The 18636-nt window shown below is 33.6% G+C and overlaps 1 protein-coding gene across 4 annotated transcripts in view; it reads left to right on the forward strand.

Moving 5' to 3' along the window:
* The window catches only part of LOC145299671 (uncharacterized), a 258060-nt gene that overhangs the window by 102436 nt on the left and 136988 nt on the right, over positions 1 to 18636 (forward strand). The window contains exon 1 of one of the 4 annotated variants that reach the window (XM_080144427.1): positions 13202 to 13419. The exons of 2 other annotated variants lie outside the window; for them this stretch is intronic. In XM_080144427.1, the coding sequence (XP_080000553.1) occupies positions 13337 to 13419 (83 nt within the window). In that variant the 5' untranslated portion in view covers positions 13202 to 13336. Of the gene's footprint in view, positions 1 to 13201; positions 13420 to 18636 lie in introns of those variants that run through there. One more of the 4 variants, XM_080144426.1, reaches the window with a different exon arrangement.

The following is an 18636-nucleotide window of genomic DNA, read 5'->3' on the forward strand; positions in this document are numbered from 1 at the left end:
AGCCCACAAGAGCCATAACAATCAACGAACTGGAAGTCTAAGACTCGATTTTCGCCCTCATTTGGCCTGATCAGTTAGACACATCCGAACTCAGGATTCAAAACCCGAGACTTTTGCATGCGAGGCAAGCACTCTGCCAACTGAGCAAACGCCCCGCACACAAGAAATTCTATTAACTAACACAGATCAAGCAAACCGCACCGAAATCCGACTGTGAAATAGACCTACTTCGTCTCGACAAGGGACGCGGTCATCCAACCAGTTAATAACTCCAAGCCGATGTCTCACAAGTATGAGTTTCAACTCGAAAGGACGATGCCAGCCATCAATGCTAACCTAGCGAGCAATTAATAGGATTTTCAGAATGTGAGAGATTCTATATAATAAATTCAACAGCCAAACAACGAATTTATTATATATAATCTCTCACATTTTGAATATATATATATATATATATATATATATATATATATATGTATATATATATATATATATATATATATATATATATATATATATATATATGTGTGTGTGTGTGTGTGTGTGTGTGTGTGTGTGTGTAAGCTGCCCACAAAATTACTTAAGGCTTACTAAGAGTTTTTAACTTGAATAGATTATTTGTTTTTGTTGTATCTTTATGAAATGTTAAGATGACGTTACGAAGACAATGGGAATTTGTTAAATTAACACGAATAGAAAGAATGTATTCATGAGGAATAACATCTTTTGAATGATCTGTAGGGAATATTGTAGCGCGGGTGTCATTCGTTTAAGAAAAGAAAGAGAAAAAGTCTTAAACTCGAAACCTGACCAACGCGAAACAAAAACGTGTCTTATGCGGTCGGGTTTGACAATCTGAAAAGCCAGCATTTCTACGGTTGGTAAGGATTCTTTTTTTGTTGGCTCGACGTCGGTACGGTGTACTTTGCAATCTGGTATCACTTGAAGAAAGCTTGTTTGCGATAACGCCGAAAAGGGAACACGGCAGATTTTTGTCACATGTGCTTCGATGCGGTAAACTTGGCGATCTGAAAATTATTTTTTTTTCTTTACTCAAACTGACAACGATTAGATGATCTCCAATTTCAACCTCACAAATCCGTGACCAAAACAATATCCATGATGTATTGCAAGATAAATCGATTACGATGAAATTCATCCAATTCATCCCCGATGTTTTCCTTGATGCAAGATGGTTCAAAAGCAGTCTAAAGCGTTCCATACGTTTCTGTGGCATTTTTTCGAAGTTTAAAGCAGAATTTTATTGCATATCGTTCTTCTAAAGTGTCCGTCCAGATTGGATTTTCGAAATATTACCAGCTCTGACGATCAGATGTTAGTAGGGTGTATTCCAATTCCTTATGTAGCTGTTCATTCGAATTTGAAATCATAATCATTGGCCAATCATCTCATACGATATATAGCAATAACATACTGAATTTTCAAGAGTCTACGACAATTTTAAATGCCTGTACAAAAAAGTTTGGAAATTTATTTAAAGCACCTTGAATTTGAACTGACCCTAATAAGAAAAAGACTTGATTATGAATGAACATCAAACTTACCGAACCGAATGCGTAAATTTTTATCGTTGGTGTTAATAATAAATTAGTATCCATTAAAACAATTCACAGACGATACCTATAATAAAGAAATCATCACATTCCGAATGCTGTTAATAACGGAAATTTTTAAATGATGCACGACGTATCCACGTAGGGTTATCATAGAATTAGATAAAATACATATTGTTAAAACGAAAATGTTAAGACGAAAATGCCAAGGCGAAAATCTCGTAGATAATGGTGTTCTTTGCTCCGATTCTTTTTTTTTTAGATTAAGACCGATAATTTTTTTATCACTTAAATTAACCGAAATACTATTCTAATCTTGCTTGTTATTTTGGCAGCGTTTCAGCCAATGTAACCTCTTGTATTCTTAAGGCGAATCTTAACAATCGCTATGTCGACCTTGGGAATCTATAAAGACTTTCGAACTGGAAGATTTATTTAAACCATAAGTGTAAACAAAGTGCGGTTCGTTGGAGAGATAAGGATCATCTCACTATCCTAGATATGATAGATGACACTCGCTCTCGGAATTTATTTAAAGTGATTACGGTTTGCACAGAGTCAGTTTAACTTTCTTGTCCAAATCAGTTTAATCCAGCACTAGGCTAAGGTTGTATCAGCCGGATGCCAGGTGGAATGTAGGTGTTGCTGGAAGTATCAATGTCTTCCTACATACAGCGCCTTGTATTTTCAAATGGTCACCCATCTAGTATTGACCAGGCTTAACGTTGCTTGAGTTCGATGATCTATTCAGAATCGGTGTGTTAACACGATTATGCCTATATTCCACACGTGTAGACTTGTTTCCTTCTATCAATGATGGATTCATGGCGTAACGATTAAGAACGTTGATTAGCAATCAGTTATATGTAACAGTTTTCTAGAGTACAGAAAGTACAATCTTTCCTATAATCGATTACAAATAAGCTATAATTAACACTTACACGAAGTCATAGTAAGTATTGGTGTGAAAGAGGTAAACAGATCATTCAATTCATTATTTACAACAGATACCATTTTACCGTATTAAATAATACCGAAGGGTTGATATGCCGTACAACACACAAACTAAATAAATCAATGTATTTTTAGTATGGAATTAACCAATGACGGATTGATACGAACTTTGCTTTTCAAACGATCAAAACATGCTTCTTTTAGAATCAAAATATTAATATAAACGCACCTCAAATGTAGGGGTTAAAAATCAAGAAAAATAAAACATACACATGCAGGTGTTTCAGCCGGTTGAATTCTATTTTCATTAATTCGATCTCTTTCAAAATCTTTAATAAAAATACGTTTTTTTTCGACAGAAATATCTATTTTCCATTTTCCAGAATTAAACATTTAACCATGAAATAAAATTATGAACACACTTTTTTACTCTCTCTGTCTCTAATATATATATATATATATATATATATATATATATATATATATATATATATATATATATATATATATATATGTGTGTGTGTGTGTGTGTGTGATTTAATATATATTATTATATAATATATATAACTATGTATTATTTAATATATATATATTCATTATATCTATATTATCTAATATATACATATCTACTATTATATAACAAGAAACTTTGTTTGTGTGTATGTGAGTACGTTCCCTATGGACTCGAAAACAACGGGGGCAAAATTTTACGCAAAGGTATTATATGGGCCTGATAGTGTTCTTAGATAGGTTTTTATGGGAATGTCTTTGATAAGTATTCATAATCAAAATAATCAAATGAAAGAAGGAACAGAAGGTCTTGACAAAGTTAACAGTCTAACATCCAAAATGCATTTGAGAAGTTTTATTACCACACAAGCCAAAAAGTCAACAGCAGGTTCTTTGATATGACAGGGGCACATTCGAAATAGAATGTTTCTATTTAAAGCCCAATTGAACGATGATACTTTACTTTTTCATTGTAAACTTAAATTCAAGTCTTTTTCACTGTATAACCAGTAAGGCTTGGCATATATATCTACAGTAGGGTCTTTGATATAACAGGGGCGCGATGGAAATGAATGTTTCTGTTGCAAGCACAATTGAAGCATGATACTTGACATTTGCATTTTCAACCTTAATGCAAGCTATTATGTATAAAATAATTTTATCAAATCAACAATCGGTTCTCTAAATTGCTATGTATACTACAATGCATTGTGAATTAGGTCACTGCGAGAAACATGTGAAGCTGTCTCCCGGTGCACCGCAGTGAGTCCCAAACCAGAGCAGGCAATCAATCGATTTGATTGGAAAATTTCACCGATTTTGATGATAAAAAAATATGGTAGTATGAAACATTTGTTGACCATCATTCAATTCCGGGCAAGATCGGGTCACCTTGCTAGCACACACACACACACACACACACACACACACACACACACACACACACACACACACACACACACACACACACACACACACACACACACACACACACACACATATATATATAGTAAGCTATAAAAATATATATGGCAAATATATTGCTATATATATCTTTTATAATTTACTACCAATCTCTACCTATGTATTGAGCACTGTTGAAGTAAATACTGAAAATTTGCGCATAAAATTATATTTTCATGTATTGATTTATGTGATAAAATAAAGTATATATATATATATATATATATATATATATATATATATATATATATATATATATATATATATATATGTAATATGTTGTGGGGGGAATCGCCCTCCAAATAGACTGTTCTATGCATTATATAAACCATAGACCTTTTGATCCCAGGTGTGGATTAAACACCATAGCGACCCTCGCCTGCTCGGTGACGTTTACTACTCTTTTCAGTTGTAACCTTTTTATGTTTTTGTTCCAGTAATACATTGTTTAAACTCTATTCCGTTGTTCTGTTTTCTTTGTGGCTTATTGTAAGCCATAACACTGGGGAATTTGTATTCGAAGAACGTACTCACATTTAAAAACAGTGTTCTAAAAAACTAAACACTGACGACTTTGGATTCAAGGAGCATACTAAAATCGAAACCAGTAACGGCATTGAAAAAAAATTCTCGCGTTGAAATAGTATTCTAAAAATACTAACGACGTCGGGCTCAAATGTTATCAAGCCTAAGGAAGTGTCTAACATAACACTTGCAACTGAAAAGTTCAAGGTAAGTAAAAAAAAGAAAAAAAAGAACGCAGATCATTATGGAAAAAAAGAGTTGAAAAGAAAAAAGTTCTTCATGACTTTCAAAGATAGCGCTGTACTTTTGCAAAAAGAAAAAGGTCCCTCGCGACTTAGAAAGGTAAATTTTTATACTGTTGGAAAAAGAATTCGTCACTTGTGGTTTTCGCAGCTAAAATCGGACGTTGTTTTTTTTTTCTCTGGAGAAAAATATACACTTGATTTTTTTTCTTTAGACAATGAACTTTTTATATATTTATGTTTTTTTTTCTGTTCATTTTATTGTCTGGAGGAAGAAATAAGAAAGAACAAAAACAGCTTAGTAAAATTCAGCGAACGTTTTGAAATTGCTAATGCTGACAAAGCAAAATGGACGAATTGAAAGTAGCGTTGGAACATTTGACCACGTTGCATATCGATGCCGCAAAGCGTCAGTCACAATCAGAAAAATACTGGACTGAATGTCAAATACGATTCGAGGAACAGCAAAAGGAATTGCAAAAACAAAAGTTAGCAGAATGTCCAATACGAACCGAGAAACAGTTCGCCGAACGTCAATTACGAACAGAGGAGTTACTTACAGAGATTGTTAAGAATAATGCGAACGCGGAAAGCAATTCAGCATTTTCTCAGAATACAATATGGATCACGATAGACAATTTTAAATACGAGGAAGAGGAAAAATCATTCGCAGCATATTTTCGGCGTTATGAAGATTTTTTTAATATTGACTGCAGCAACAACTGGCCTGATCAAAAGAAAACCAGACTTTTACTACGAAAATTGGAAACGGCTGAGCATGATAAATTCGTGGATTACATTTTGCCTCGGAAAACAGCAGATTTATCATTCAATGAAACGGTAAATTTGTTAACAGAACTTTTCTCGCCGAAAACGTCTCTTTTCCATAAGCGTTGGAGATGTTTGAATGTGGTAAAAGATGATAATGACGATTTTCCACCTACGAAGCTGTAGTGAACACACACTGTAATGACTTTAAATTGTCTGAACTAACAGCAAACAATTTTAAATGTCTTGTGTTTGCGTAAGGGTTAACCTCGGGAAAAGCTGCGAAAATCAGGTGCAGAGTCCTTACAAAATTAGAAAATGAACTTAACACGGCAAAAATTGACTGAGGATTGTCAAAAAGTATAAATTATAAGAAAAGATGCAAGGAATATCGAACCAGGCATCACGAATATAAAAAGTAACTAAGAAAAAACCGTCGAAATGCACACAGGAACTCAGAAAAACTAAAAGCACGGAGCGCTTGTTTCAGAGGTGGTGGAATAGATTGGGTAAGAGATTGCCCATTTTTAACAAAAAGATACCATTTATGCAATAAGATCGGTCATAAACGTTCGCACTGTAGGAAAACTCAGAATAGAAGCCGTGTACGTCAAACTAGAACTAAGGACGTCGTAGATGAAAATCTACGCAAATATGCAACGGTTAACATTTTCAGCAAGGCTATTAAATTCCAATTGGACAGTGGATCGGATCTTCCAATGATAAATCTCAAAACGTGGAAACTATTACGAAAGCAGACTATGTTAAAAACTAACAGAACGGTGACGGCCGTTAATGGTACAAACATTCATTTTGAAGCTGAATTAATTACAGACGTCACTTTACGGGGGGAACAAAAAAACTAAGATTGTATGTGCTAAAAGATAGTGAGAACCTGTTCGATTCTGACAGCATGGACGAGTTTCGTCTCTGGGGTCTTCCTATATCCACATTCTGCAAGAAAATAGATACCTGTCCAGCAGAAACGGAGAAACTTATGACTTGTTTTAAAAAATAATTCGCAAGAGTATTTACTCCTGGGCTCGGGAGATGTACAAAAATGGCCGCAGATTTTAAGTTGAAGCCTGACACAACCGGTTTTTAAAAAGAAACGTAATGCCCCGTTCGCTTCCTTGAACAAAATAAATCAGGAACTAGACAGATTAGAAAGTATCGGTATACTGGCTAAAATTGAATATAGTGAGTGGGCCCAAAGTTCCAACATAAGAGGCACCTGGACCAAATCAGGAAACGCTTCTACGAGAATCAAGAAGAACCACCACAGGACGGCAGTGAGACGATTGAAACTATGTATGACTGTTTTGACATAGACCCTTCAAAAGGGATGTCAGAACCGAGACGCTCCGACAGAAAGAAGAAGCGCACAGACCCCTTGGTGGTCTGCCCCAAAATGAAGAAATACTGATTTTTGCAATCGCGGAAATAAGCTTGGGAGGGAGGTGTTGTGGGGGAATCACCCTCCAAATGGACTGTTCTATCCATTATATAAACCATAAACCTTTTGATCCCAGGTGTGGATTAAACACCAGAGGGACCCTCGCCTGCTCAGTGACGTTTACTACTCTTTTCAGTTGTAACATTTTTACGTGGTTGTTCCAGTAATACATTGTTTAAACTCTATTCCGTTGTTCTGTTTTCTTTGTGGCTTATTGTAAGCCATAACAATATATATATATATATATATATATATATATATATATATATATATATATATATATATATATATATATATATATTCTTTAAGAAACTTTGTGTGTGAGTTTATTTTCTATGGACTCGGAAACGATTAGGTCGATTTAAAAAAAAATTCACACGAATGTGCTAAATGTGTTGTGGAGTGTTCTTAGGTAGGTCTTATATTGGAATGCCTCAGATAAGTATCGAAAATCGATGATCGAAAACTCCCATTAAAGGAAGTCCGATTTTGATCAAAGTTAACATTTTTATACAACCTAACATTACAAGTGCATTTGAGAAGTTTTATTACCGCATAAGCAGAAAGGTCTATCTTATAAAATCAACTGAAGATATTTTATAAGACAGAGATGCGTTCAAAATGAATGTTTTTTTAAAGAGCACAATTGAACCATGATGCATCATTTTACCGTATTAAATAATACCGAAAAGTTGATATGGCGTACAACACACACATTAAATGAATCAATGGGATGGGGACAACAATGGATGCTCACATTCAATGCTGCCAAGACTAAACTTGTTTCCTTCAATAATTACAAGAAAGCTTCTCTACCACCAATAGCAATGGCCAAAAACTCTTTATCTGAAAGTACTTCTTTTAAACTCCTTGGCCTAACGTTCACAGGACACATGAGTTGGAACAATTACATTGAAAGCATTGCCAGGACCGCCGCGAAGAAGGTAGGCTCTCTCTACCGTGCTAGAAAACTACTAATATCCGAAAGTATCTTGTACCTCTATAAGGCCACCATTCACCCATATATGGAGTACTGTTGTCATATTTGGGCTGGTGCATCTGCCATTAGTCTCTCGCTCCTAGACAAGGTTCAAAAGAGAGTCGCCAATCTGATAGATCCTGAACTGTAATCTAAGTTTCAGCCTCTGTCCCATCGACGAAATGTTGCACCGCTCTGCCTGTTCTACAAGTATTTTAATGGTGAATGCTCTGACGAACTGCAATCACTTGTGCCCCCACGACGTAAACACTGTCGACAAATCCGACAGGCAGCTAAATCCTACCCCACAAGTAGATATCCCTAGATGTAAAAGAGCTTTCTACTCCAGTAGTTTCTTCCCCAGAACCGCTAGACTTTGGAATTCCATTCTAGGTCCCTGCTTCCCCAACTGTACTGACATGCAGAAGTTCAAATGTAACTTGAACCGACATCTTGCTGCCTAACTCTCTATATAGTACCCCAGTAGCTGTTGCCCCTGATAGTAGTTCTCTACAGCAAAGTGGCAATGTGCCTTGTTTGGAGTGAAAATGTTAAAAAAAAATCAGTATGGAATAAACCAATAACGGTTTGATACGAACCTTGCTTTTTCTTACTTGATTTTGATAATTGACTTTTGTGGTGGATTTACCTTTGATTCAAATGATTATGTAAAAATAATTTCATAAAATCAAAGTTAATTCTTTAATAAGACAGGGGCGCCTTCGAAATAAATGTTTCTGTTTAAAGCCCAATTGAACTTGACTTTTGCATTTTAAACTTTAATTCAAGTCATTATTTACAGATAATTCTATAAAATCAACAGTAGATTCTCTACAATGCAATGTATACTACCCGGTGGAACGAGAAAATTGTCGAACTAGAAAATACATGATTGCATTTCCGTTTGACGAGGACCGGTTTTATTTTTTTTTTGTTGTAGACCATCTACTAATTGGTCAGTTGTGTACAAATCCCAAGAGCGATAGGAGCCTGCCATCATGTCATGTGACAGAATGTTTAACGAGCAAGATCGGAGATGCGCTGTTGTACAACTCATGCTCGTATCTAAGTTATGGCAACAGATCATTGTCAGCACACTTAAAATGCAAATCAGGACGTGCAACGTTTGAGGGCATTGCTTAGCGAAGTTTCCGGTCACGGTTATATTTGGTGTTGTTTCAAGTGGGGGCCACATCATGCCACCTCACATTTTAGAAGTCAGCTTGATAGTCCACACTAAAGTGTACCTTAATGTGCTGAAGAGTGTGATGATCCTCTGATGCAATCAGGTGGCCGCTTGCAAACCCTGGGTGTGGCAGCAGAATTCGGTGCCGGCCCACAAGTCCAAAGAGACCCAGACTTAGCTTCAAAACAAGTGCTACGACTTTGTACTCTTTTTTTCTCACTGCCCCCCTCCCCCGACCTGAACCTGCTGAACTGTCTGGCCATACGTCGAGAACATCACTACCATGACTTTCACCGACACCAAAGCCAACCTGATTGCTACCATCCGCCGAATATTCGCAGAGCTCCAGCCGGCGCTTGTGGAAAAGGCATGCTTCACATTTCGGACCCATATCGAAACGGTGATTGAGTCTGAAGACGGTTACATTGAATATATGTCAGCTTTTCTATATAATCAATTTACCTGAATTGATTTTTTTCAATTAAAGTTTTAAAATAAAGCTGTAGTGTTTTTTCTTCATAGCGATAAATTTATCATTCACCTCTTCTGTACAATATATTGTGGGCTATGTCACTGCAGGGAGGCATGTGAAGTTTTCTGCGGTAAACTGCGGGTTGGGGATTACAAACTAGACCAGATTTGATTAAAATGAGCGATTTTACCGATGTGAATACAATAAGAATATGGGAAGGGGTAGAATATTTGTTAAGCCTTATTGAATCACGGACACGTCTATTTTCTAATATATATATATATATATATATATATATATATATATATATATATATATATATAATCATTAAATAAAATAGACATTTTTTTGTCAATTTATTCTACCGGGATGTTATTACTATTAACCAATGAAAAATAAAATAAAAATATAAAAAAATAAAATAATTAACCCATGAACAAGTGAAGTATGTATGGTCCCCCATGAGCGCAGAGTGAACGAGGCATAAAAAATGCCCAACTTCAGCATTTGCCCCCTCCATTTAATCTCAAAAGTCCCCAGGAGACGTCAAATCTAGGTGAAAATGAACAGACGATGCTGTTTTAAGCATTAACATATGTAAATTTGAGTTCTGCACCATGCAAAAAAAAAAAGAAATAATTAAGTCCACTATTTTCCCCCTCCCCCATTTAGCACCAGAAGTCCCCATGTTTAAATTTGAGTTCAGCACCATACAAAACTGCTAAATAGACATGTACAGAAAATTTTGAACAAATATGGTAAAATAATCCCAACTATGGAGTATTTTTATTAGATCTGAAAGAGCCCCTGAGGCACACATAAGAGTTTATCGTTTTCATTAATTGCAATATGCTTGAAAGAAAAAAATGCTGCTTGTATATTTTCGCTTGTTACCTTTTCCTTATAAGGGAAATGGTTTCTATAATGTTTTATTGTTAAAGTGCTTTTCATTTAATATGTCTTACGAAAGGCTGTTTTCGTAAAATTTTTTAAACGATATAATGTTTGAATTTGTCCGAATAGTCTTGAAACAATTGTAACTAACGATAAAATACACTATTTGTTGCTATTAACTCATTCTTTGAAGTCTTGGTTTTGGTTAAAACAATATATGAATGCCCAATTATGAAATATGATAATTTTGTAGCTTACAGTTTAAGTCATCTCCTTTTTGCTTAAAATTATTGGTATATGAACGATTACTGAATATTCAATTATATAAACCCAGTAAAATTCGGAATACTATAAATAAGACTATACACACACACGCACACACACACACATACATAAGTCATTGGTACCGTCGGTTTCAAGCCCGATAATTAGGACCGTTTTAGATATCCATATCAAACTAGATGAGTATTGGCTGAACAGAGCTTGATATGGATATCTAAACGGTTCTAATTATCGGGATTGCAACCGACGGTACCAATGACTTATCTCATCTAACAACTTCCTGTACACAAAATACAAAATATAAATACGCTCTTATCTTTCGGATTTTCCTTTTAATTGAGTACTCTGCTGAATTTCTTTAAACAAACAAACAAACAAACAAACAAACAAAAAACAACTATTCATATATATATATGTATATATATACACACATACATATATATATATATATATATATATATATATATATATATATATATATTCCTCTGCACATATTAATACACAAAGTTAGGTAAATATATATATATATATATATATATATATATATATATATGTGCGTGTATGTGGGTGTTTGCGTGTGTGTGCGTGTTTGTATTTGCGGGTGTTTCTATATACAGAACAATCTCTAAAACTAATAAACACATCATTATTAACTTTGGTATATGCATTCTATGTAGCATAAAACAGTAACATAAACACTATACATTTTGTGAACTGTGTCTGATAAGGAATGCAGGTATATAACGTTAGGTATATATCTATGTATCTATATATCTATCTATCTATCTAATTATATATAAACGGCACTTTGTCCGTGAATGAGTTCGTCCCCCATGGACTCCGAAACGGTTGGGCTGATTTTTGAATTTTCAGCAATATACGTTCTATATCTGGGAGCATTCTTAGCTAGGTTTTGTATCAGAATGTCCCCAATAAGTATCAACAATCGATAACCGAAAGATCAGCCTAAGATCACAAGTGTATTTAAGAAGTTTATAACCGCACAAGCCGAAAGGCCCGACGTACTAAATTAACTGTAGGTTCTTTGGTAAAAGAGGGGCGCGTTCCAAATGAATGCTTCTGTTTACAGCACAATTGAACCATGATGCTTTTGTATTGTAAACTTTAATTTAAGTCATTATATAAAAATAATTATATATAATCAACCGTAGGTTCTCTACAGTGCAATGTAGACAACAATGTATTGTAGACTAAGTGACTGTGGGAAGACATGTGAAGTTTCCTCTTGGTGCACTGTTGTGGGGCCTCGACTAGAGCATAGCAGGCAATCAATTGATTTAATTGAAAAATGAGCGATTTCACCGATTTCGATGACAATACATGTATTAGAAGTGTAGATAATTCCGTAATTCTAATTCGATCCAGACAACGTCGGGTTAACCTTCATATGTGTGTGTGTGTGTGTGTGTGTGTGTGTGCATATATATATATATATATATATATATATATATATTTCATTCAATAACATAAATTAATATAAGAAGGTATAATTTTATGCGTACATTTTCAGTATTTACTGCAACAATGCTCAATACAAAAGTAGAGCTAGGTAGTAAGTTATGAAAACATATTTGTCAATTAAGCCACACAGAATAAGCCTGGCGAATTCCCACGAGGATGAAACGCGAAAGCATCTGTGTAGCTTAATGGCCATGTAATTGTCACACACACACACACACACACACACACACACACACACACACACACACACACATATATATATATATAATAGAGAGAGAGAGAGAGAGAGGGGGAGAGGGAGAGGGAGAGGGAGAGGGAGAGGGAGAGAGAGAAATGGAAAAGGAAAACTGAATTATTTATGTATGCGTCAACGTTTCGTTTTTATTTTAAGACTTCTTCGGGATGATTGATTTGAAGAAATAAGGTACAGCCACAATATTTGAAAATACATTTGTTGATTTTGTAATGCGAATTCAATCATCACGAGGAAGTCTGGAAATAAAGACGAAACGTTGATGAATACATAAGTAATTTGATTTTTGATTTTTTTCCCCTTTATCTGTCACGTTGGAATATTATTTCCATAATTTTCATCTAACACAGTCATTTTAATCCTTTATTAAGAACACATCTCAAGGAAGCACTCGTAAAACAATCTCTAGAATGACAAGATGGGACAGTGGCTGGAGCCCGGAATACAGTGCGGGACTTATTAGATTTCTATTTCTAGAGTCGTAATTATCTGAAAAGAACCAATATAAATTAGTGACGTCGTGTACATATCGATGATTGTGTAGATTTTTCTTATTCTAGTTTTCAAATAGCTATAAAAATCGATTTACCCTGGCGATTAATTCAACGGTTTTGTGTTCACAAACGGAAGTGCCATCTGTTACGACCCCCCCCCCAAGTTGGTGACGAAGTTGCAAAAGGTGGCCTACTCTTTATACTGTCAGAAATACCAACGCGGATTTACAAGGCGTCAGACTGATAACATTTTTCTTATTAAAAAAAAAAAAAATAACCAACATGGAACTACCCAAGAAACTATGGAAGCACTGAACGTGTCAGAGAATAAACTATGCTTGGTCCAACGAAAAACCCCGAGAATATTACAGCCTTTGAATAAAAGGTAACATTTAATTCTTTTAGTTTACGTCATTTTATTTGCCGTCAAAAAGAAAATTACGACATTTAACTTAAATACGTTCATTTCTCTTATACGTAACGTGAAAAGAAAAATTGACAAAAATCGTTGATATATCCTATAGGTGTATTCACTATGACAGATAAATAATAATAACATGAAAGATAAATAATAATGATAATAGCAACAACAACAACAACAACAATGATAACAACAACAATAAAAATAACAATAAAAAAACATAATGGGACTACGAAAAAGTATGGAAGCACTTAGCGTTTCAGATAATAAACTATGTTTATGTTTGTTTCAACGAAAAATCCTAAAATATTACAGTCTTAAAGCATACGATAAACTTGATTATGTATTTAATTTAAAACTTTTAAGTTGTCATAAAGAAACAAAACAAATAAAAAAATCAATAACATTAACTAAAATAATTTGCATAATATTCGATAATCTATTTGAGCATAGGTAACATATAAAACACTCGACAAAAATAATATTTTACGGATGTATCTTTACCCCATCCCAACAAGTATTTTACAGGCCGTACTAAAGGAATAACGTTATTATTAAGAAAGCCATTCTTAACATGTAAAAGGTGTCGTGTTAACTATTCTGTACTTTCACTTAATTTAATAAAATAAAAATTACCGTAAAATTCAATTTTACTTAAAAATAATATCTGAAAAATAACACGGTTCATAAACTGCACAAGTACCACATTTTAGGCCCATGCGTTTCTAAAAATTGTTATCGTAAATATGTTGTATGGAGGATCAGGTAATATTGTTACATGATAAAGGGTTGTCCCCTTTTCATGTAAGTAAAAAAAAAAGGGAATTAGTTAAATGTAAATATGAAATAGGATAGTTAAGGATTCGAACTTGCGAAGCTAGATTTGGAATTGAAAATTCCAATCATAAGTTAAAATAAATACAGAATGTTATTGAAATAAGGAATTGAAATTGTTTAGCTTACATATCTGTATATGGAAAAGGAATGTAATAATGAAAATTGTTTCTGTGAAAATTAAAATAAGGAATTTAATCGTCAATTGAAATTGTAAACATATTTTGTAAAGAGGTTATTTGAAAAATAGTTACTGAACTCGGGGTCATGTCAAATTTGGAAACGTGACGCATGTCATCCAACGTGCTTTAGGAGCACATGTTTAATCATGCGATGACGTAACGAGTTCTCAATATAGGTAGAGTTTTTAGATGCAGTCAGAGAGAAGAGGAGAAGAGTCGGGGATAGGGAGCCGATAGAGAGAGAGAGGTCAGAGATGCCTGCTGACGTCAAACCTTGGAAGCGAAAGGTTAGAGAAGAAAAAGTCACGTAAAGAAACTTTGAATTCCTCAAGGACGTCATCATCTTTATGTATCTGCGTCTTCGTGTTGTAATTCAACAGAAAAGTTATTGCCCATTTATGTCATAAGAATCTTGATAAAATCATCATCTAAAAAATATGTGTTAGAAAGTATATGCGTAAAAGTATAAATGTTATAAAAACACTAATCTCTCACTAAGACTCTCATAAGACGAACAACATCAACAACAACAACACCACCACCACCACCACCACAGAATATACGTCATCTTAATAATAACACCCAGTATATAACATATACGAATATTTGGTACCTTCTAATAATACCACCATTATATAATATATATAAATATTTGGTGTACGTAACAATCTGAGTCAATTGTTCTAAAATTAGTGATCGATGTTTATTTCACGCCCAAACTATGCAATACAATCCATGGTATAAAACGTATCTTCAAAGGAGTAGATGAAACATGTCAGATTTTCAAAACTAAAACAAACATAATTTCAAGGGCTCAAGATATAAAAGGGAAACAACTCTATGAAATATTATTTTTCGCATCAAAATGTTTTAAGCGTATACTTTTTTATATAAATATACAATTGGGAGGGGGGCGGGGATTATTTTCATTTATAATATATTAATTATTATATATAATTTATATCTTATAAAACAACAATTAAAAAATTTTCATAACTTACTACCTAGCTCTACCTATGTATTGAGAACTGTTGAAGTAGATACTGAAAAATTTACGCATAAATTATACCTTCGTATATTAATTTATGTGATTGAATGAAGTACGCACATATATTTGTATGTTGCATAGCGTGTTGTCTGTTATAAGAGGGAATACGGGGAGTTGATGGCCTTCGTCGCACAGGGTAGAATTTGCCGCAAAGTTTTTGGCAAATAGTTTGGCCTCGTCGGACGCTGTCGAGATGACCTCTGGTCCATTGATAATGGTTGGGATAGAACGCACATTTCTGTTCAGGATCTTATTTGCTATTTGCCAGAACTGGTTGGAACCAAGCCGCTGCTTAGCTACTTTGGATTTAACCATATAGTTCTATGGCATTTTTTATTACTCTTTTACAATGGTTGCTGGCGGTCCTGAAAGCAGCTTTAGTTTCAGTGCATCTATTACGTTGGTAGCTACGGAAAAAGTGATTTCTGTGTGCGATAGCAGCAGCACATTCGGGGGAGAACCATGACTGGCTGTTAGGTTTTGTTGGAATTTTTTGGATGGTATGAATTGCTCTATGCCTACAAGTAACCATTCGGTCAGGTCTGATACTATATATATGCGTGTGTGTGTGTTTGGAAATATAATTTAAATTGGTTAGAAAACTGCTAGATATCCTAATTAAGCAATGTTTCATACGTATAATAGTAGTAATATTAATAGTAATAATAGTAGTAGTAGTAGTAGTAATACTGCTACTACTACTAATAATAATAATATTAAAATTCATAATTATAAATAAAATTAAATAGTAATAAAAATAAAATAATAATATAATAAAATAAAAAGTAATAATAAATTATTATAAAATAATAATCAAAAACAATTAATTTAATAGAATAACAACAGTAATATTAAATGATAATACCTAATTATAAAAAATTATAATAAGAATAAAATAATAATGATAACATTAAAATAATAATAAAATGACAATAAAGATAATAATAAGAAAATAATAATAATAATAATAATGATAATAATAAGAATTAAATAATAATAATAATAAATCATAATAAAATATAATAGAAATGTGATGATAATAATAATAATCAGATACTGAGAAATCATAAAATATTATTAATATTAAAAATAATAATAACCAAGTAATAATGATAATAAATTAGTTATAACAATACAATAATTATAATAAAGTAATAATAGAAGTAATAATAATAATAATAATAATAATAATAATAATAATAATAATAATGATAGTAGTTATAATATTAAACCAATACTACTAGTAAAATAATATAAAACATATTAATAAAATAATAAAAATCAATATAATATTTATAAAATAATAATAATAATAATAATAACAATAACAATAATAATGAAATAATTACAATAATAATAAAATTATAATAATAACAATAAAATGATGATAACGCAAAAGATAATAATAAAGTAATAAATAACATATAGTAAAAAAATAACTGAAACTGCAATTATGTAAGTTATTGATGATGATGATGATGATGATGATGATGATGATGATAATGTTGAAAAAAAGAATGGGAAAATTGGAATCAAAGAAATGAATGGAAAATACAACGAACAACAATCATGAAAACAGCTGAAATATTAAAAACCCTTGAATGGGGAAACTAACACACAGGAGCAACAAGTGCGGGCCAGACAAACTGCCGCAAAAGCAAAACATGAAACACTACATGAAACCAAGAACACTGAAGCCGCATATCTATAAGTTATCTAACCCCACCCCACCCCACCCCTATCCTCCCATTGCCACATAACCCCCCCCCCCTAAAAAATGAGTGAGATCAAATGACCATATAGAGTCAAGAAGGAAGGAAAGACCGATGAACTGACCAGACCTCCGCCGAATAAGGGCAAAGAGAACTGGGAACTTGGGGAGGCTTACTGCCACTCAAATTCCAGCAAAGACCAATAGCCGCTGCCAACGAGAAATCAATAGCAAGCAGCTGTTGCGATAATGCAAATTTATTTGCAAATGTTATCGAAAGAGGTGGAGAGTACTGGAAACCTGGGGAGACTTGTTTTCACTCAGCTTCCAGGGAACACTACAGGCTGTTTTCAGGGAGAGACATTTGATGACCTGTGTGAAAGCTCCTTTTGAGTCGGTAATAACGAGAACAAGAAGATAAAGAAGAAGATAGAGTAAAAGAAATGAACTTTCAAATCAACTTCCCAACCACCACATAAAATAGTTCCAGTAAAAACCAATGGTGAGTTCGAGTGAAAAGTCAATGGCAAGCGAATGTTTTGAAGATGCAAATTCATTTGCAAAAGTCATTGAAAGAGGTGAAGAGTACTGGAAATTTCGGGAAACTTGTTACCATCCAGACTCCAGGGAACACTACCGATTGTTGTTAGTGAGTAATCTCTGCTGATGATATGTATGAGAACAACAACAACAACAACAACAACAACAACAACAACATTTTATGCAACGCATTTGTTTTTATATCTTTGAATAATTTAACCGCATATATTGTAAAATTAAATTACATAGATATTCTGTTTTTATTTAACCAGCAAATAATACTAAAAGAAGCTTTAATGCTGAAGTAAATTAATAGTAGCCAATAATGCCGTACTTTGCCTAGGCTGATCGAACTGGCTTGATTCGAAAGTAGAACTTTCATGGGAAAATAAAATTTACAAAGCGTCTCTAGTTGCGTGTATATCATCATAAAGGGAGATGACGACGTTAGGTTTTTGAGGTTCTTGCAGTGAGGTGTTGACGTCCTCCTACATACAGTGCCTGGTATTCCGAAATTGTCACCCATCTGATACTAACCCGGCTCAACATTGCTTAACCTTGGTGATCTAACACAAACAGGTGTGTTAACGTTATTATGCTGTATATTAAATAATGATAGCTGGCTTAAAATATTAAAACTATTTAAAAAATTTGTTGCAATTTATTATTTAAATTTTAATGAGTAATTTTATAACTCACGATCTATATATCCCATCAACCCGTATCATTGAGTGTTTTTTAGGCTTGATAAGTGCTGACTCATTAGTAAAAAGAAGTTCGTTTGAATGCAGTTTCAAGGCGGTTTAATAATTTAATAAGCTGGCTGCGAATGCTAACGCATATTGAATTATAATTAAATATCTATA

This window comes from Euprymna scolopes, chromosome 2 (genome assembly GCF_053919585.1).
Source record: "Euprymna scolopes isolate OS-2025 chromosome 2, ASM5391958v1, whole genome shotgun sequence".
Lineage (NCBI taxonomy): Eukaryota > Metazoa > Mollusca > Cephalopoda > Sepiida > Sepiolidae > Euprymna > Euprymna scolopes.